Here is a 19,860-nt window from a genome sequence, read left to right on the forward strand (position 1 = left end):
TATTAATTCAATATTTCTATAAAAAATGGCAAATAAAGTCAGAAGCTTTTACCACAAACTGTTCAGCTTAAATAATTGTAATGAAGTTATCAAAACTTTCAATTATTTTGTTATATTTTCAGCAAAAATAAAACTTTAGTCATTCTATTGATCCAGAAGCATTGCATTCAGCATATTTCCCACTTCAGTGAGCTCACCTTCTTATTTTTTTAATCCACACTCAGGCAATATAAAAGAGTAAAATAGTTTATTTTATCAGTAAAGATCAACAGAAGGCACACATACAGTATCTGTGGGTAGAAGTCACACCAGCGTCAGGATCTTAGTAAAATATATCATTACGAACATCTTCTGCCTGCAGGATTCAGATTTTTCTTCATCCTTGTAGAGCTGATGCAACATATTTGCAAGCAAACACAGCCTTTTGCAAAAATATATCCATATATAATTATAACTTTTTTTTTTCCTCTACACATCGAAGCAAACAAATTATACAAAAATGCAGAAAACTATCTCGGTACACGATCTGTTTAGAAGAAAGAACATGCTTTTTTATAAGCACAAGAGTGGCAGTCATACAGAATCCAAAGAAATAAAAAATAGAAGCAATACTTTTGTCATAAATCGTTATATGAAATACATACAAGTCCATATAATGCTAAAAATATTAGCTTTGAAACCCAGTTAAGAAAAAAAAAAAAATACACAAAAAAAGATATTTTCAATATAGACGTCTCAGGATTATAAGTTCCCAAAAAATACAAGTGTGTCCCTTTCGAGCAGACTGGGTATTACCTAAGGAATAAAAAGCTTACTAAATTAGTAAAAGGAGTGCCATGGCTTTAAGATTTTTGTTTTTGGCTGCGATAAAAAGGTCCCAGAGTTTACAAACGTGAGAACCAAAGCGATGGCCATGCTACAAAAATTACCACAATATAAAACACTAAAACAGAAAAAGACATCTGAAACGGTCGTAAAGAGTCGATGCCACAACAAAAATGCATATCTGTGTTTAAGTGCAGCAGAAATTAGAGACGGCTCAAAACTTCAAAGTCCGACAAGAATATATATATATATAGCTACAAATATTAGCTTTGAATTAGATTACTATTATGCATGTTTTGTTTCTTTTCAAAAAAGGAAACTTGGCAGTGGCAGTTCTGGGTATAAGAAATGTGGCGTATGATCCAAGGGGCGATGTAGGTACCAGATCTGCTCGGGGCCCTGCCCCTTATTATGACATCATTATACGGCAACTCCATTTGGATTGTATTGCACCCATTTCTTAAGAATCAGATCTCTTCTAGAGTCTCAACATATTATTACCCATATTTTTTTTATTATTTTACATGTCATTAGGGATCTAAAGTAGCCTAAAGTAAAAAAACAAAAAAAAAAAAAAAACAGCCATTGCCAGACTTAAAGGATCTATTTAACAAGGTGACACAATAAGTCTCAGCTTATCTTTCATCTTTTTATTAAGGTCTGAGGGCAGGGGAGGAGAAATCGAACATCTTAAAAAGGATTTTCGTGGAGATTTTAGACACAAAAAAGTTCTACTTGTAAAAGACAAATGGTGGTTGTTGACATGAAGTTAAAAGTAATGGAGCTTAATATGGCTAACTGACTAAGCTAAAACAGGCTAACCTGTTAGCTATTGTCCAGAGCTAGCCACAGAGCTACCCAGCTCTTCCCCTTTATACTTTTAACAGTTACTTTGTTCAACATAATAATTTTTTTTCAGTTTCACTATCCATCAGGTAAAACTTCATCGCTCATTAGACACGCTAACGCTACAGATGTTGCACACAGATGCTGCGCGTTGTCTGGGCAACCACGACGTTTTACATTATGTGGCAACGTTCAGCAAATCATATATTGCAATGTCACGGGCGAGCAGATCTGGTACCTACAGCGGCACTGTATAATTAAAGTAAAAAACATTGTAAATAAACTACAAGAATTCCTTGATGGGGAATCAAATGTGTGGCATTATGTGTTGGGACTAAACCAGATCTGAGACAAGCATATACACAACTCAGCCTGAACTGAAATAGCAAATACTGGTCATGAATACTTTTAAAAAAGTTGTGATTTCTGAACTTAATGTAATACTTAAATCGTAGGAATTAAAAAAAAAGAAAACAAATAGTAATTTGGAAAGAAAAAAACAAAGAGTATGAATGAGTGAATTTGCCACTTAAATATTTGCATTTCTTTGATGCAGAATTAAAATAGTTGAAAGGTTGATCCTTCTCTTGTCAACTCCTCCTATTAAACCTCTTATTTCTTGCTTAATTTAAACCGTCATGAAGCTACACTGAGTTGTTAAAAAGAAAGAAAACAAAAAAAAACTTGCAGCCTTCCTTCTCTGAAAATGCAGCCTTTTTTTTAATCCCAGTTTAAACCTTGGAATGTATCCAGACAACCATTTGAATGAGAACTTAAGTTTGGGAAGTAGTTGCGTTTTTCTTCGTGGGAGTGAGTTTAACAGTCTTAGAGACTAACAGATTTTCAGCGTCGTCGTTGCATTGAAATTTTAATAAAGAACAAAATCTCTTGTTAGAATACAAATCAGAATTAAATCTCTTATCTGAAATGTAGCTGTGTCGTTAAGGTTTTGCCGTTTTTTTTTTTCTTTCTTTGAGCTGCTGACTAGTACGGGTAGCTGTCGGGGAAACCCAGCCCCTGGACGCACTGCTCCCCTCCGTCCACCAAGTAAGGCCCTTCCTCCTCGTAGCTCGGGAGGGGGAAGCCGTCCTCTTCGCTAGGGGGCAGGATGGCGTCAAGGTCGGCTTTCAGACTGGGCCTCTGGTTTTCCAAGAAGGCCATGGAGAACAGTGCGTCGGGGTTGCACACAAATTTGTAGACGTACCTTTCCCCGGCAACCTGCATGAGAAAGAAGTATTTAAACAAACAAACAAAAATCTTTAAAGAAAAGAGAAAGAATCATATGAAGCTGTGAAAAAGGAAGAAAGGAAATGTGACTCGCCTTTACCTTCTGCATGATGCCCTTTTCGTAGTAGTACCGCAGTGAGCGGCTCAGTTTGTCGTAGTTCATGGCTGGTCGGTTTTTCTGGATGCCCCAAAGGCGAGCCACCTGGATTAAAAAATAAAAATAAAAAATTAATGCATAAAGTCCAGTTAGAATCTAAACTTTATTCTGATAAATTGTTCAAAATCAATCTAAAAGCTTCACCTCTTCCGGATCGATCAGTTTAAACTCCATGTTGCGCCCCGTCCACACAATCAGGTGTGCATTTGCCGGATTGTCGAGCAGCGTTAGCAGAAACTGCCAGAGCTGCAGGGAACCGCGCCGTTGGTACGGCAAACCCTCCTGCTTCACTTTAGCTGGGTTCAAAAAGAAAATGCTGACTGTACTCATCTCAGAACAATCAAGCTCAACTGATTATCAAAAGAAAAAAAGATATTTTTTAACTCTGTATAGTCGACATACCTTCCAGTCTTTCTGGGACAACGCAGGTGTCGTCATAGTACCTAACAGGCTCTCTGTCAGAACCAAATCCTGCAAAATAAACGATTCCAGGGTTTGAATCTATTATTGTGTTAAACCTGCCTGTAGAAATCATAATGAATTAAATAAACACCCACTCATCTCTTGGTTTATTGTGTGATTTTTAATGTTACATCATTGGCTGGGCATAATGGGATGAAATGCTAAATTAATGCTATTACAATTTACACTGGCGAGTGGGATGGCCAATGGCCACCCCTGGTGGCACCACTGGACAAATTAGAGCTATGATGCCACTAAAATGCTCCAATTTCTTAAATAAATAACTTTACACATGTGTAAAACCTTACATGCAATAAAGACATATTCATCTAATAAATAATCTACATTGACACACAAAAAAAGCATACAACATACATGCAATGTATATTAGCCAAGGACAACTAAATTGATTAATATCATTTCACAAACTAAGCATTTTGGTATTTATTAATCATTTATAATGTTTTGGAAACTATTGGTTTATTTATTTGTGGCATTTCTGTATCCAGCAGCAAAATAAGTGATCTATATGTATGTAAAGACACACTAAAAATTGAATGCGAAGATATTAGAAGATATATTAAACAAACGTGTATTATTCATAATGAAGCGTAAGAATTATTTTAAGGTTTTTAATTGATTGAAAAAAAAAAAACAGTATACAGAATCACAAGCTCTAATAAGAAGTTTTGAAAATTCAACAAAATTACTTAAGTGTGTCAATAATTTAAGCAAATTCATAAAAAATTGGAGACGAAAGTTGCAGCCATTTCTCATCTTTTCCTGGTTTTGAACATTTTTCAAATATTTTGCTACTTTTTTTTCTCCATGGTTTGGACCAGGTAAATGACTCACCGGCGCCGCTTTTCTGAAACGAAACTGGAGACTTTCCAAAAGATGACTGGCAGGTTTGAACTTCTGAAAAAAAAAGAAAAGAAAAAAAAAAAAACACAAAAGATGACTCATCAGTTTTCTTTAGAGCTTCCATAAAGCCTTTAGGAAGGGTTATTTAGAGCACAAGTGCCAAATCTGGCCCTTCATAGCCAATCATACAGCCCTCAAGGGCTGTATAATTGAAGCATTTTTTGTTTCTTTTATCGGCATCAACCTGGGCATGCGTGTGTTCACCTATTAATTAGTGCATTCAGCAAAAATTGCTTAAAGATATAGTGGAGGATGTTCTTTTTCCGGGTGGATCGTCTAAATAAGTGGTCCTCCTAATTGTCAATTATTCTGATCATAAGTTTACATAAATTTTTTTTAATGTATTTTAGCCTTAGCTTTTATCTTATGTTCCTTAACTGTGATTCCTGTATAGCACTTTGGTCAACCCCGGTTGTTTTAAATGTGCTTTATAAATAAATTTTGAGTTGAGTTGAGTTGAGTTGGGCTGTCTTACGTACTCGACCCGTTAGCTATCTTTTTCTGCGCACGCGCACTTTCAGACATATATATGTGGTGAGTTAAAGGTTTCAGACATCATCGAAGCTCACCTTTCTCACCGCTGTTCTTTGAAAATAGCTAAGAGAAAAAGTGTCTACGAAGTGTATGAGAAGAAAAGAAAGGCCTCAGAAGAGGCAGATATATCCCAGAATGCTTTGCGCAGTGAGCTTTCCTCGCAAATCATTATGGGATTTGCTGTTACATCCGCCTGCTGTCGCCACCCGACAGCAGCGACTACCGTAATAAAGATGGAGCAGGTAACGCCCAGTGGAGGAGGAGTTACTTGACCAGCACCTTTTAAACAGAGCGTGCATATGAGGAGAAATGGGCTCTGCATGCTCTCCCGCGCCTTTAATAGGTGTTCCTTCTCTGGAGCAGGTACAGGGTTGTGCATGTACATTTTTTTTTAAGTGGGGAGGGCAGGTCTTTTAAAAAAATTGCGAAAATCATCCACTATACCTTTAAGATCACATAAAGTGTATGTACTTGCTTTCTTTCCATTTGAAATCATTGTTGTTTTGTTGGATTTATTTAGGTTCAACATAAAATTTTTATCATGTAAATGGAGGAAGAAACGGATAGACAGACAAAAATTATCGTTATCAGAATCAGTCTTAGAAGAACCCTGTATCGGTCCATTAAAAAAAATAAAAAGTGCCAAAAGCTGCTAAATAAATAGGAGTAGAATTTTAAAATCAGAGGAAAACAGTAGTTTAAAAAGTTGAACTGGCCTTTTTAAGGCCTGATGATGCCAAAGAATTTAAAAATGACACACAAACTGTTAATGTGAAATCACAAGATTAACATCTGAACAGTACCGGGTTCAAAGCCGAAGTCTCTCGGCTCCTGTTTGATTTTGACGTGGTTGAAGGTGGTTTGGGGTGGGGCCAGGCTAGAACCCGCCGGCCCGGCATCTGGATATCGTGGATCCACCAGCTCCTGTTTGAAACCATGAGGAGGGAGCGGGGTGAGGGGCTCCGACAGGTGACGCTGGTACATCGGCCGGCCGTCGCAACCTGAAGGGTGGTACGGCGTGTTTGCAGTTTTCTCTGGAGCCAGGAAGGGCAAACAGGGATCTGACATTTGCCGGTGGAACCTGAAAGGGTGGAAAAAACGTTTGAGGCGCCTCTGAGAACTTAAAACCACAAATATTCAGGTAATAATCAGGTTACCTTTGCTCTGGATTGAAAGACGCCCCTGAGCAGCCGACGGGGTTACAGGGCAGAGCGAACTGCTGGTTTGGGTTGGACTGGGGGAGATTTTGGCGGTGGAAGGGGCTGGAGGCTGGAGTTTGGCCGGTCATATGAGGCGGGGATGGCTGAAGCTGCCTCCGTATGGGTGGGGGTCCAGCGGAGTGGATGGAGCTACGCTGCGTTACAGGTGCGTTAGCCGGACCTGGTTTGTTTTCACAGGCACTGAGAGGGGGACAACATAAAGGTGAGGTGAAGCAAAGAAACCCAGCATCATGTTGGTTGATGTTAAACACTAATATGATACCTGTAACTGTAAAGGCACATATCAGCCTGGGGGGTCCCGCAGGGGGACAGATCTTTGGACGGACTGGGCTCTCGCTTCACTTTGCTGACATGTGGGCTGTGAAGCGTCGCTGCAAAGACATTACAGAAACAAAGCTTAGACTTTCTATCTACTATATTCTACAGCAATCGATCCTCTTGGGATCACATGGTGCGATTCAGCTTTCCTCGAAGGAGCCTTCAGATTGAAATCAGAGTGGCGCCAACAGGCAGCGGATGTTTCCACGTCGGCTTTATGGCTTCGAGCCGTTCTGTTGCCCTCATTGCGTCAAATGCATCTAATGTTTTTTTTTCCCTATTCATTCATATCTTATCAGCGGCTATATTTTCCAAAGGTGGAGACACGAGCTCTGGATGTTTTTTATGACCCCCTCCTTTCCTTTCCTCGTGACTTCTATCATTAATGTAAACATAACCGCATGCTATGATGGAGTCAGAAGGGTCAACTGGGTTCATCTAGGGCACATGTCTGCAACCTGGGGCTCTTTGGATCCTCTGTTACGGCTCCTAATGGCTGATAAAATGAACCAACTAAAGGTTTTAAATACGGCGTAATAACATCGATCTTGGAAGTTATAGCATTTCTTTTTTTAAGAATTTCTGAAGTGAACTTTCCCAACAAAATAGAATAGAAAACACTTTATTGTCTCACAATAAGGACATTCTGGTGTTTACAGCAGCAAAAAGATTTTAAAAAATGATCACACAAATGTAGAAATTACATTTAGATCTGCTATTTTGTGATTATTTTGGACATTTTAATATTTGACCTAATTTTCAACAAATATCAACATCCTATTGAAGAAAATCCATGCAGGTTATGCTTTTCCTCATTTCAAAATAAAATATACGAAAAACATAGTTTTTATAGCAGATATTTATCAGAATCAAAGGTCAAATTTAATCTAAATAATTTCTATTTGGCTGGAAAAATAGCTTTTAGGATTTCAAAGGATCCAGAAACCAGATCTAGGTCATAAAATATACTGTATGTAACAATAATAATGATGATACAGATACTCTGGTACAGATATTCTATTAGTGTTTTACTTCATGTTTAAATAAAAAAAAAAAAAAAACAATTGCGCACTTCATTAGCATAAAGTCATAATATATTTTAAAAATTATAAAGATTATAAGATTATAAAGGCCTACTTTGTGTTTTTTTGTAATATTTTGGTGTATTTATAAAGCTAAACCTGTCATTTCTAGATCAATTACTTTTTACATTATTTTCAAATTAGATTCATACTTTCCCACATCTTCCAATAAACCTCTATTAATTATTTTAAGAACTTATAATAAAAAACAGTCCATCGACTCTTTCTCTCTCCAAAATAAAGAGTGAAATCATAATAAGCTCTTTATCTAGAGAAACGTTTATTTTCCTCCACTGAGTGGGCAGGACTATTTGGCTCAAACTATTTTCAGCCACTCACACATCATCTGCAATTTGCAGCAACAGGATAAGACTAAATATATATCTGCAGCAACGGCAGGAAACTAAATGACTTGATTATTCAGTTTTAATGGTTTGTGTTCAAGAATAGATCTCTGTTATGCAAGGAAACACAATTTGCATATAGGGCTCTCAACCTGAATGCATGTTTGCATGATAAATCGCCACCATTTATTGTATAACCGAGGGTGACATCTAGGATTTTTTGAGAGGAGAGGTGGTTACTCACAGTTATTGGACTGGAAATCTGGGACAAACTGCTCGTCATCAGGAGCCTGAGCTGTCAGACAGAAGAAGAGAGGATGATTAAAGAGCAGCAAGATGCTGAGAGGAAAGAAGAAACTATTTATGCAGTCATTTTTAGCTTTATTTCTAGTCTTTGTTGATTCTATTTTAGCAATGTTAGCTTTGTTTCTTTTATTTTCTTACCTTCTGCAATCCATATTTCCTGGAGCTGGCTCAGATCCTGAAATAGCTCTAAAAGACACGCATGGATCGTATTTATAGATGAGGATGCTACATTTAGAAATGTCAAGCGCAGAGAGAAGAAAACAAGGTGACTTACCTTCTGTGTCCTGAGCCAACTCTCTGTCCAAGAACCTCCTCCGCCTGTCAGTGAGACTCCTCTCCTCAACTGTGTGGCATTTCTACAACAGAAACCACTCAGATTAAAATGGGCAAACCCAATAAATCTGTCAAATAAAAACTGGCAATTTAAAAACTCACACTCTCAGGCACCATAAAAGGGACCTGCTGGTCATAAAAGCCATCCATGTTTCGGTGGTCTTCACTGTGGAGGACGGCATAAGAGGGATATATTAGGTAGACGCTTAAATGCATCACTTGGTATAACAACCATCACCTTAAAGGGACTCAATTGTTTTTTGTTTTTCTAACTTCAAGGACTAGTAGGCTTATCAGTGCATCTAAAAGCTCCACTGGAAAGGAAAACTGTGAGTGAGGTGAGTTATAAGCATTTAGGAAGATTGATATGTAGAGGCGGGAGAGGGTTGATTAAAGGGTTTATACATGAATGAGTCAGTCTAATTTAATGCTTTCTAATGTGTTTTTAATGCTCTTAGAAATAATTGTAATGCCATCAACAAGTACCCATGAGCATTTCTATTGAAATTAGCATTTTCCCCCCATTCTTTTTTTTTAACATACAGCTTTACGATCAACCAGAAGCAGTTCCGCACAAATATATTGCAATATATCTGACTAAATTGTTAATTTAAAAAATAATAGGGTCTAATTTCCTTTTATTAAGGATTTAGGTGTAGGCTTGGACTGCGCCATTCAATTTAGATCAATACTTCTTATTTTTGACCATTTCCATCATTCATAATAGTGACTCGGCAGATGGCCGCTCACACTGTGCCTGGTTCTGCAGGAGATTTCTTCCTGTTAAAACTGAGTTTTTCCTCTCCACTGTCGCTACAAGCATGCTTAATGTGAGGGATTGCATCCGAGTCAATGAGTCGATGCAATCAACTGGCTTTCCTTAGATAGAAAACTTTGAATCAATATGACTGTATGATCTAGTAACCTGTAAAGTGCCTTGAGATGACATGTGTTATGAATTGGCGCTATATAAATAAATGAATTGAATTAGATACAATTTTTTTCCTCGAAGTTCCTTTTCTCAATAGCCCAATAAACCCAAATCTGATTAGATTATTCTCAATTAGGTGAAGAGGATTATGGAAAACGGTGATCATCCTCTTCAGAAGATTTCTAAACAACAAAGTGTCTTTATTAAGAGGCCTCTCCAGATGCGGTGGAAGACAGACCACTACAGATAAACTTACAGCTATCAAAACCTACAACAAATCGATGAAAAAAAAAACAACCTATGAGTTACTGTAGCATTTAATTCCTCTGTAGTAATAAAGCATTTTTGAAATGAACATAATTTCTTGCTCCAGAATGAACAGTTTTAGGAGTCCTACTCCATATGTTTACTGTGTACTCTAAGCGACCTTTGATGTGGTTGGAAATACGACTTCTTGTGGCTTTCCTCTTGATTCTTCTACAAAAGCAGGATTTATGGAGTTCACAACTGTAATTCCTATCTACAGAGCCACAAAAGGGCCCTTTGGGTGCTTCTCAGCCCTTCTTCTTGCTTTATATTCATAGCCCTGTCTGGGTCTTCATGATACAGCAGATATACATTCATAACACAGTTGTTTTAATAAGGAAACTAAAGACCATAGTTTTATTTTTATTTGTATTTATAATATGCTTCCATCTAAAAAAAAAAAAAGAAGAAAAAAAAAATAAAACTATCCCCATCTTTTACTGGATCTATGACCTAAAATCCCCCCCAAAACACATTGAAATTGAACTGTGCATTAGCTTTTTTTAAGAATTAATTCTATGAAACAGAAAATTTTGTTGCAGTTTATTACAATATTGTGAACTTTTTGTGAAAAAAATGAAAAGAGTCGAGGTAGACGTATGTAACAGAGCCGAACGTAAAATTAGCAGAATTTTGAATGGAGTTTGGCGTAGGAAGCAGAGAAAGCGCTGACCGCTATGGGACCTCCTTGTTTTTCTCAATGAAGTGAAACTTGATCCTCAGCAGGAGGAGGAGGAGGTGAAGAAGGAGGGGGGCAGCTCACCATTTAGAAATGTACCACACTGAATTAGTCACAAAGCTAAAAGAGCAAAAATGTAAACAAAAGCAAACGGAAACGGTGGCCCGCCTGGCCGGTAGATGCGGGGAAATGGACGCATGTTGCCTTTGATTGTTAGAAAATGGCGTTCGCCTCTTTAACCCCGTATCTGCTCCCTTCACAGCCAGCAACAAACCGCGACGCTGCGGTTCGCCCAGATAGACTAATCACGGCAAAAACAGAAACAGTTTTTTTTTAAAAACAAAAAAAAAAAAAACTTCGGTATTAAAATGCAAAACATACCTGTTTAGTGAAGTTCGTTTTGGAAGAGTGACTTAAATACAAGTGGTTGCGATTTCGCCCCCCCCGTACATCGCCTGCAGCTCCTCGAATAAACACTCGGCTGTGGATTTTTCTCAATGAAGAACTCTCAGATAATCGAAGCGCAGTACATACCTCCCATTGGCTCAGAAAGGTGTCAGACAAGAATTCAGCCAATCAGATTTAACACAGTGCTGACGTCTGTTCCTTCTGCTTTTTATGAATGGCTGCGTTTCATTCATGAATTCACAGCTTTCTTAAAGGGCCAGAGCCACTAGTCTGTTTAATGGAGGGTTAAAATTAAGTTTAAACTAACATATTTAATCCTGCTATGTATATTTTATGACAAGATTTATAGATCTATATATTTCAACAACAATTTGACAATTCAATTAAATTCAATTAGTGAACGTAAATATATTTACTTAAAATAAATATTGATTTAAAGTATCAAATATATAACAAAAAATTCTTAATGGCTAATGCATTGAATGACTATGGCAAGGAGTGTTGGTCTAGAGGTTAGAGCTGTGAGCTTGTGCTTTGAAAAGGTTGCAAGTTGCCGGTTCAATCCCCACAGCTTCCACTCTGGGTCCCTGGGCAAGACTCTTAGCCCCACACTGCTACTTGGCCACCGCACAGTGCAAGATAGAAGAAATAAAGTTCAATTGTCCAGTTATTATTGTTGTAATTTTACCAATGGAACAGAAAACACAATTGAATTGTCCTATTTCAAGTGCATATTATCTAATTATCTTATTTTAAGAATAAAAATATTCATTCCATTGGCAAACTATCTGATTTACCTACTCAAATTAAGGGTAAATACATTTAATTTAGGAAAATTTAACTCACTTCTAGATTGTTTTTCCAGTGCACAAGCTCCTGATTGTCCTTCCATCTTTTCGTGTGTTATTGGCTGTCAACACTGTCACTCCTGAGAAGCTCACTTTACAAACACCCGAATCAGGTCTGTGATTGGATGGTCGATTCGCTGCTGAAGTCATAAATGCTACCGTAATTAGAACAGCAAGACTGCATGTCCTATTCTCTGCTTTCTGATACATTTTGGATTTTTGAGATATCTTAAATGGTCCAGTATATATGCTCTTGGACAAAAACGTGGGTCGGCAAAAGACGACAGATAGTGAGGGAATCTGCTACTGTGAGTTCTCAGCCATGGTGGATATTGTTCTCTTGGGCATTCTTGACTTTATCTTGGCCAAGCAACTCAAGAATCACTGTATATCAGCTCAGTAGTTTCTGTGAAGGTCCCAGTTGGGATTGTAGTAAGTGCTGTATTTATATCAGCCACGAGATCATCAAAAAAAGCACAAAAAAGGTTAAATTAAGAGTTCATTTCAGAAAGGGTTTTATGTCATGTGAGTTTCACACCGCTTTCTCCCTTTTACCTCTACCTTGATCCTTTTCCACCTCATTTTACATAAGCTGCAGGAAAATCACCAAAAGGTTTCACGTGATAATTGGAGAAAAAAAAAATCTGACAAAGCACCAACTCCATGACTGATGGCTCTGAACAATAGAGAGAATAAAAGCACCGTAGTTGGGGAGACTTTAATCCAGATATGCACATAAGGAGATTAAAGGTCAGCTGCACTCATGATGGAGCAGAAACCACTGTTCCTTTGTGGGCTTATGTGATGAAAATCATAAGATCCTGCTGCAATTAAAACTTAGAGGGGAGAACCAGCTGGTACCAGCAAGAGAGAAGCCATTTTTGTATCTTTAACCTTTTTGTAAGGAGTTAATCAAGGATTGTTCAACTATTATATACTTGGAAGCATTTTTTTCTCCATCTTCTAAACATTTTCTTGCAATCAAATGGCTTAATGAGGAACAGATCCACATTGGCATTTTAGCAGAATCTTATTGGAAGTTAAAGAGTTTGCAACTCTATGATTTCACTCTACATTGTTTGTCCAGGTGGACTTTCTCCCCCCTTTTTTATTTGGAATAGCAGCACTGATTGTTTGCACTCCTCAGTAAAAAAATGCCCGATCAGCGTCGGGAGATGCCAGAAACGGATCTGTGCATGCGATAAAAGTCCCAGTTCAGACAGCAGCTGAGCTCAGCAGCTCTGTTACTGATTTGCAGTGTCTCCTGTTTACTTCGCTGATGCACGTATACTCCTCTGCACCAGGCAGCATGGCTCGGTTTCATTCTTCCGTTCTGGCAGATTGAAAAACTTGATATAAAATAACATATCCTGTAACAGGAAATTGTGCACTGTAATCTTTCAGCTGATAATCAAACATATCTGCAGATTAAAATGCATGTATAACTTTTTGTTTTTTAAACTATTGGTCATATAACACAGTCTTTATGTGTTTATACTAAGTAAAGGAAAAATTCAAGAAAAGAAAAAAAAAAAGATTTGGTTGGTTTAACTCAATTTTCCAACATAAATATATATATATTTTACTTAAAAACCCAAACCCTTTTTTAAAGACTGCACATTAAATTAATAAAAAAACAGGGTTAATAATAATGGCTGATAATGATCTAAAATATCATAATTTATTAGGAAATGGCCATGTACAATGTAACAATCATTTTGTTGTATTGTTAAAATATGAAATTGAAAATGTTTTGAAATCATCCTTTACCTTGCACATTTTTAGCCACTCCCCTTTTTGCTTTTTTAATGTGATGTATAAAATATCACCTGATAAATTGCAAGAGCACCTGTGATAATTGAAGATAAAATTAGCAACACCTTTAAGCTATTCTGCAAGCTCTCCAACATTGAAATCATGGAGGGGTCTGATATTGTAATTGTAGGTGCATGTCCACTGTGAGAGGCATAATTTAAAACAATAAATCCAGAAATCCCAATATATTAATTTTGTAACTGTTTATTTGTATGATGCAGCTGGAAATAAGCATTGGAACACCTGTCTATCAGCTAGAATTCTGACCCTCAAAGACCTGTTAGTCAGCCTTCAAAATGACCACCTCCTCTCCATTTATTATCCTAAATTAGATACACCTGTTTGAGGTCGTTAGCTGCATAAAGACACCTGTCCACCCCAAACAATCAGTAATAATCCAACTACTAACATGGCCAAGACCAAAGAGCTGTCCAAGGACACTAGAGACAAAAGTTTACACTTCCACAAGGCTGGAAAGAAGAAATTGCCAAGCAGCTTGGTCAAAAAAGGTCCACTGTTGAAGCAAAAATTATTTGAAAATGGAATCAGCTAAACATGAATGTCAATCTCCCTCAGACTGGGGCTCCATCCAAGATCCTCATGGGGTCTCAATGAACCTAAGAAAGGTGAGAAATCGGCTCAGAACTACACAAAAGGAGCTGGTCAATGTCCTGAAATGAGCTGGGACCACCGTTTCCATGGTTACTGTTGGTAATACACAAAAACGTCATGGTTTGAAATCATACGTGACATGGAAAGTTCCCCCGCTTAAACCAGCACATGTCAAGGCCCGCCTTAAGCTTTCCAGTGACCATTTGGATGATCCAGAGGAGTCAGATGAGAAAAAAAATAGAACTTTTTGGTCATAATTCAACTAATCGTGTTTGGAGGAAGTGGAATGATGAGTGCCATCCCACGAACATCCCTACTGTGAAGCATGGGGGTGGTAGCATCATGCTTTGGGGGTGTTTTTCTGCATGTGGGACAGGGTGACTGCACTGTATTAAGGAGAGGATGACCAAAGCCATGTATTGGGAGTGTTTGGAGAACAACTTCCTTCCCTCAGTTATAGCATGGAAGATTAGTTGATGCTGGGTCTTCCAACACGACATTGATTCGAAGCACACAGCCAGGATAACCAAGGAGTGGCTCTGGAAAAAGCATATCAAGGTTCTGGCATGGCCTAGCCAGACCTAAACCCAATAGAGAATCTTTGGAGGGAGCTCAAACTCTGTGTCTCTCAGCGACAGCCCAGAAACCCTGACTGATCTAGAGAAGATCTATGCGGAGGAGTGGGCCAAAATCCCTCCTGCGGTGTGTGCAAACCTGCTGAAAAAAATTACAGGAAATGTTTGACCTCTGTAAATGCCGTCAAAGGCTACTGTACCGAATGTTGATTTTTCTCTGGTGTTTAAATAATTATTTCCATCTGCATCATACAAATAGTTTAAAAAATCATACATTGGAATATCTTTATTTTCTTTTTAAGACTATGTCTCTCACAGTAGACATGCACCTATGATGACAATTTAGACCCCTCCATGATTCTAAGTGGGAGAACTTGCAAAATAGCACAGTGTTCAAATAATTTTCCTCAATGTAAATCTAAACCTTGATCAGCAGCATTAGGGTAGAACCAAATGAAGGAAACAATATTACACTTTTTAAATATTTGTTCTATCCACCCCTTTTTTCCTCGTTTGTTTCTCATGTGTAATGCAGCACTGACGCCACTAGATGGCACAATTTATGATTATCTAAGAAAAAAAAAAACAACTGCTGAAATGTGACCCCTCTGTTAAAAAAATATAAGTACTCTTTTAAGAGTATTAAAACATGCCATAATTATAAACAAACCTGTTCTCTATCCATAAGTGTATTTTTGGAAATATGTATTTGTAGAAACTGTTGTTCTAAAGTGTTGTGTTTGATCTCCTCTTAGTTTTCAGGTCAAAACTATGTTTCATTTTGATCAGTGTTAACAAATCTTAAATAACTTCCTGTTTATTGAGGATATGAATATGCTGCAATAATTAGGCTCTTTTCACTTAGCCGCGTTTCAAAATAGTTAATGTTCAAAAAAGGAAGATGTGTTTTGATGTGTAGATAATAAACTTGCCTATATCTCCTGTAATGCACCCAAACACACCAGATGTGACCTTTCATCTTATGTATTTTCAGGTCACTCAAATAGAGGAATCTCTTATTTCAAAATGGCGGTCCCGTGGTATATTTTTTTGAAAAAATTTTTATAAACTTAACTAGAATATTCTTTATAATATACAAAAATAGATAAGTACAATTTTTGGTGAACAATAGCCAGGGGTTTGAACAAATATAATAATAATAGATTTAAAATAATTAAATAAAAGTTAAATTAGTAATAGTAATAAAGTATAGTTACACATAGCAACATGTAAAGGGATTACATAAATACTTTCAATTTGGAGAATAAAGATAATGTTTTAATAGTTTTTTTTGTTATTGGAGGACAATGTAGAAAAATAGGTTGTTAATTTCTTTTAAAAAGAAATACATGATACAAGAGATACATGAGGGTTCAAAAGATTATATAAGAAAAAAGTCAGAAAGCAATGGTCAGAAAGTTATTTTTTTATACTTTGTGATTCCAAATAAATCATCCTTAAAATTAAGTCCAAATTTGTCATAAATATTGTCCAGAATGAGGCGACAAATACCTTGCCATAGGCGCTGCCCTGGTATCTCAAGAGATAGAAATGCTGTCATGTCAGTTGTGACAAAAAGACATGTGTCACCATATCAACTCAAAGTAAACAAGCTTTTCGGTGGCATATTCATTTTTCAAGAAGCATTTTTGCAACTAAAGGAAAAAAAAAAAAAAAAAAATCTCAAATTCAATGTATTCTTTAAAGCGCAGAACGAAAAAACTAAAAGTTTCCTGAATGACAAACAGAACAAGCAATAATCAGATGATTCCACTTGAACAAATATCTTTCTTTTTCTGATCATTGTTTTTCTTAAAACAGAAAAATTTACTATATTTACTTTACATTTGAACTCTAAATAGAAAGATAGTCTACACACTAATTCGGTTACATTTTGTTTAAACTTTATTAGTACTACAGTGAGGAAAAGTTAGAAATGAAAGATAAGAGAATCAGTACAGTGAAATGAGAGGTGTTATTTATGAAGTCCAGCCTACAGCACGTCGAATTGGGCCTAAAGCCGGATGGAGAGCCCCCCCACTCAGATTGACGTCTGTATTCACCTTGTTCCAGCAGATACTGCCTCCCCCTGTAGTTTGGATTCTCATAGATCCAGATCCCATCCCGGACGTAGGCTGAGTGGACCTTATAGTGGCACCAACGGTTCTGCAGGTCACAGGTTGTCGTTCAGCTGAATAAATTCAATCTGCCAAGGATTGTGTTCTACTCCTCCATCATTAAGTCCATCCTCACCTCCTCCATCAGGGCCTACGGTCCATCAGGACCAAAACCTCACGGCATGAGAACAGTTTCTTCCCATCTGCTACCAGCCTTATCGATAAGGCCCAGAGCCCCCTGTGACACTGGCACTGCCTCTCTCCCTCCCCCGTTCAGGACCTACAAGCTACATCTCCAGACCTCCTGCGTTACATTAACACACAGCCTACTGTGCACATGGTACATACAGTAGCTGTATACTATAGTATATCTTATGTTTTAGATTGTATACAACTATAGATCCTGTATTCTGTGTATATATCTAATTGTCAGCACCATCAACACCAAGTCAAATTCCTTCTAAGTGCAAACCTATTTGGGAATAAACTTGATTCTGATTCAACTCCATCAGCTGGCCGCTGAAGTCCAGACATTCATCAATGCGGATCCTGTGCCTGATGGATGGCTTAGAAATTAAGCAATTAAGAATTCTGTTAATGAAGGTAAATTCATAACCATGCCACCGTCACTAACATGTACAGCAAGTGTCTGTAACCCTGGTCCTGCGTGTTTTACCGCTACTACACCTGACGTGAACAAATGGGTGTTTAACAGAAGTCTGCGGTACTTGGTGGCTATTGACGATGGAATACAATCATTGAATTCAGGTGTGCTGAGGCAGAGATCAATCTAAGACATATAGCTTTGTTTCTTGAGAAACACCTGCCAGGACAGATGTGTCATGAAGCCGTTCCAGCTCTGGAACGTTGAGTACTCCCCTTTAAAGAGGATGTACGGGTAGCCCACATACTGTTGTCTCTCATAGATCCACCCTCTACTCAAATGGAGTTGCAGCGGCTGAAGTGGGACCTGATGTCAGGACAGTCGCTACTGCATTCAAAGGATCAACCTTAGAAGTTCTTGTCCTTGTAAACAAAAGGGCTATAAGCAAGATTCTTGGTTAGAAGCATCTATAGCCACAACCATAGTTGCCAGTACCTCTGGAAAAAGCTAAACAAGCTGGACGAGAGACAAAATATCTCTCATTTAAAGGTTTAGGCAATTCTATGCTTTAGGTTTCTTGCTCTAACATTCATTTGTATGATATAATTTAATATAAAGCCATTTTAGAAAAAACTGCCAACCAATATGGAGTCTAAGACCACTGCTCAAGAATGGACAGTTTAAAAGCTAGTAGCTGGCTATGGTTTAAGAGTGCACAGTCAGTCCTATCATGGCTCCTGGTGCTCCTATTCTGCAGCTGATGTTGGAGTCTCTCATTTATTTATCTGTTGGAAGTTTTAGTCACATGTTAAAGCTTTTAATGTCTAAGAATTGTATTTTTATGTTTAACTGCTTTGTTTTTTAAAAATATACCATTTAATAAAACTTTTATTGTTGCCTTGTGCACCTTTGGCAGTAAAATTTGCCCCAAGACGAGGTTGCAAGCTGCGGGTTGTTGTCGCCCTCCAGTGGTAGAAAATGAGAATGACCAGTTTTAGTCATTAATATTTCATGGTCAATAAAATCACATCCAATTTGATTAAATTAACAAAATACATTTTGTATAACAGTAAATTATAAATTGCAACGGAATTCACTGTATATTATATTTTGAAATTTCCAGGATTCAAGATATAACCTCAAATCTCATCATATGATTAAACTATTTTTGATAAAATAAATCAAATACCTAATAATCAAAATAACACGATATGACAATAACTTTAAAAAACAAGATTTCAAATAAATTGTTGAAACAAATTTTTTTTATTTATTATTTAATTTGCTTTTCTTCACATATGAAAAACAAACAAATATGCTATTGTTTTCATTTGTTTTTCTGTCTTAAAGCTGCCCCAAAAAATTTTCAGTAAAGAAAATTATTATAAAGGTCCTTATCTACAACCACAATGATAATAATAACAACAATAATAAGCGGGTGAAGGTAGAGACACAAATTAGACGATAAAATATGAAGAATTTAACCAAGGTCATTCCTAATGAATGATCTTAGACAAGCAATTAATATATTTGAGATTATTCTAAAACTGTTTCCACCCAGCTTGATGTAGATTTTCTTGTCTAAAAATTCAGCTGTTGCTTAATTGAAATAAAGGCACTGATCTCAGGATCAGCAGCCGCTGTGAAATTAATTTAGCTTAAAGCCAGTTAAACTGATCGTCAGTTGGAGGGTGTTTAAAGGCTAAACTGTCTTCACTGTTTTAAGTGAAAATATCTATTACTCATCTTCCCTGTGTGCTCAATAATAAGGCTACCTTATCTTCCAAAACACAAAATAAAATTAAAGCCCCCCCCCCCGCCCCCATTCACCTGCAACCCAGATGTCCCACCTTTATATAAACTGACGAAATGCTACGCAAGCATAACTGTTGTCATTCAAATGAGCCTTCCATTAATGTGCCAGCTGATTCTACAATTTTTTTTTTTTAACATGGTTTTGGATAAGATGATGCTGATATTTTACATTTTGATCTTTTATAACATTTAACAGATGTCATTTTGCATTTATCCCCTTATGGATTTCAGCTGTTTTGGACTTCTTCTGGTTACTAAAATAGGCTAAAATATCTCAAATAGAAGCAAATCATGACTTCATCTACAGAAACTTTATGGGACACATCTACCATGAAATCATTAAACTTTACATTGTTGTAATTTAATGGGAATCAGCAGCCCAGAGTTTGAGCCATTCTACAGAAATAGGCCTATAGAGAAAACAATTGCAATTACTCCAAAAGTAATACAGTCACAGAAGAAGTAAGGATGACATCTGAAGTACTGGGAACTTTATTCGTCCCAGTTAAGTTAAGAGTAGATAATTCAACATGAAAAGTATGGGTTACACAGCAAAAAACTATCTAAAAATA

General features: G+C 37.1%; 1 protein-coding gene and 1 pseudogene across 2 annotated transcripts; both read right to left on the reverse strand.

Moving 5' to 3' along the window:
- Positions 1–466: 466 nt before the first annotated feature.
- Positions 467–10,993, reverse strand: LOC107092232 (ETS translocation variant 5-like). Of its 2 annotated transcripts, none has more exons than XM_015386572.1 (13): positions 10,876–10,993; positions 8,681–8,744; positions 8,520–8,601; positions 8,384–8,431; positions 8,184–8,234; positions 6,458–6,566; positions 6,133–6,375; positions 5,779–6,056; positions 4,373–4,435; positions 3,458–3,526; positions 3,200–3,351; positions 2,999–3,100; positions 467–2,889 (listed from the first exon to the last, which is right to left on the reverse strand). In XM_015386572.1, exons 2-13 carry the CDS (start codon positions 8,726–8,728, stop codon positions 2,656–2,658), a joined length of 1,479 nt encoding a protein of 492 aa, XP_015242058.1. In that variant the 5' UTR covers positions 8,729–8,744; positions 10,876–10,993; the 3' UTR covers positions 467–2,655. The 2 variants fall into 2 exon arrangements, with proteins under 2 accessions (XP_015242058.1, XP_015242057.1); XM_015386571.1 differs by having other exon boundaries at positions 2,993–3,100.
- A 5,738-nt stretch (positions 10,994–16,731) lies between these two features.
- On the reverse strand, positions 16,732–17,940 carry LOC107092215 (annotated as a pseudogene).
- Positions 17,941–19,860: the final 1,920 nt, after the last annotated feature.

Source organism: Cyprinodon variegatus, unplaced genomic scaffold, assembly GCF_000732505.1.
Source record: "Cyprinodon variegatus isolate N-32 unplaced genomic scaffold, C_variegatus-1.0 Scaffold371, whole genome shotgun sequence".
Classification (NCBI taxonomy): Eukaryota; Metazoa; Chordata; class Actinopteri; order Cyprinodontiformes; family Cyprinodontidae; genus Cyprinodon; species Cyprinodon variegatus.

Bases quoted from the DNA above. Each gene is read 5' to 3' on its own strand.
- LOC107092232 (XM_015386571.1), bottom strand. From the start codon at position 8,728: ATGGATGGCTTTTATGACCAGCAGGTCCCTTTTATGGTGCCTGAGAGT. The intron at 6,567-8,183 runs GTGAGTAACCAC...ATGTCTTTGCAG, and splicing joins AGATTTCCAGTCCAATAACT to CGACGCTTCACAGCCCACAT. The intron at 6,057-6,132 runs GTAACCTGATTA...CCACCCTTTCAG, and splicing joins TCTTTCAATCCAGAGCAAAG to GTTCCACCGGCAAATGTCAG.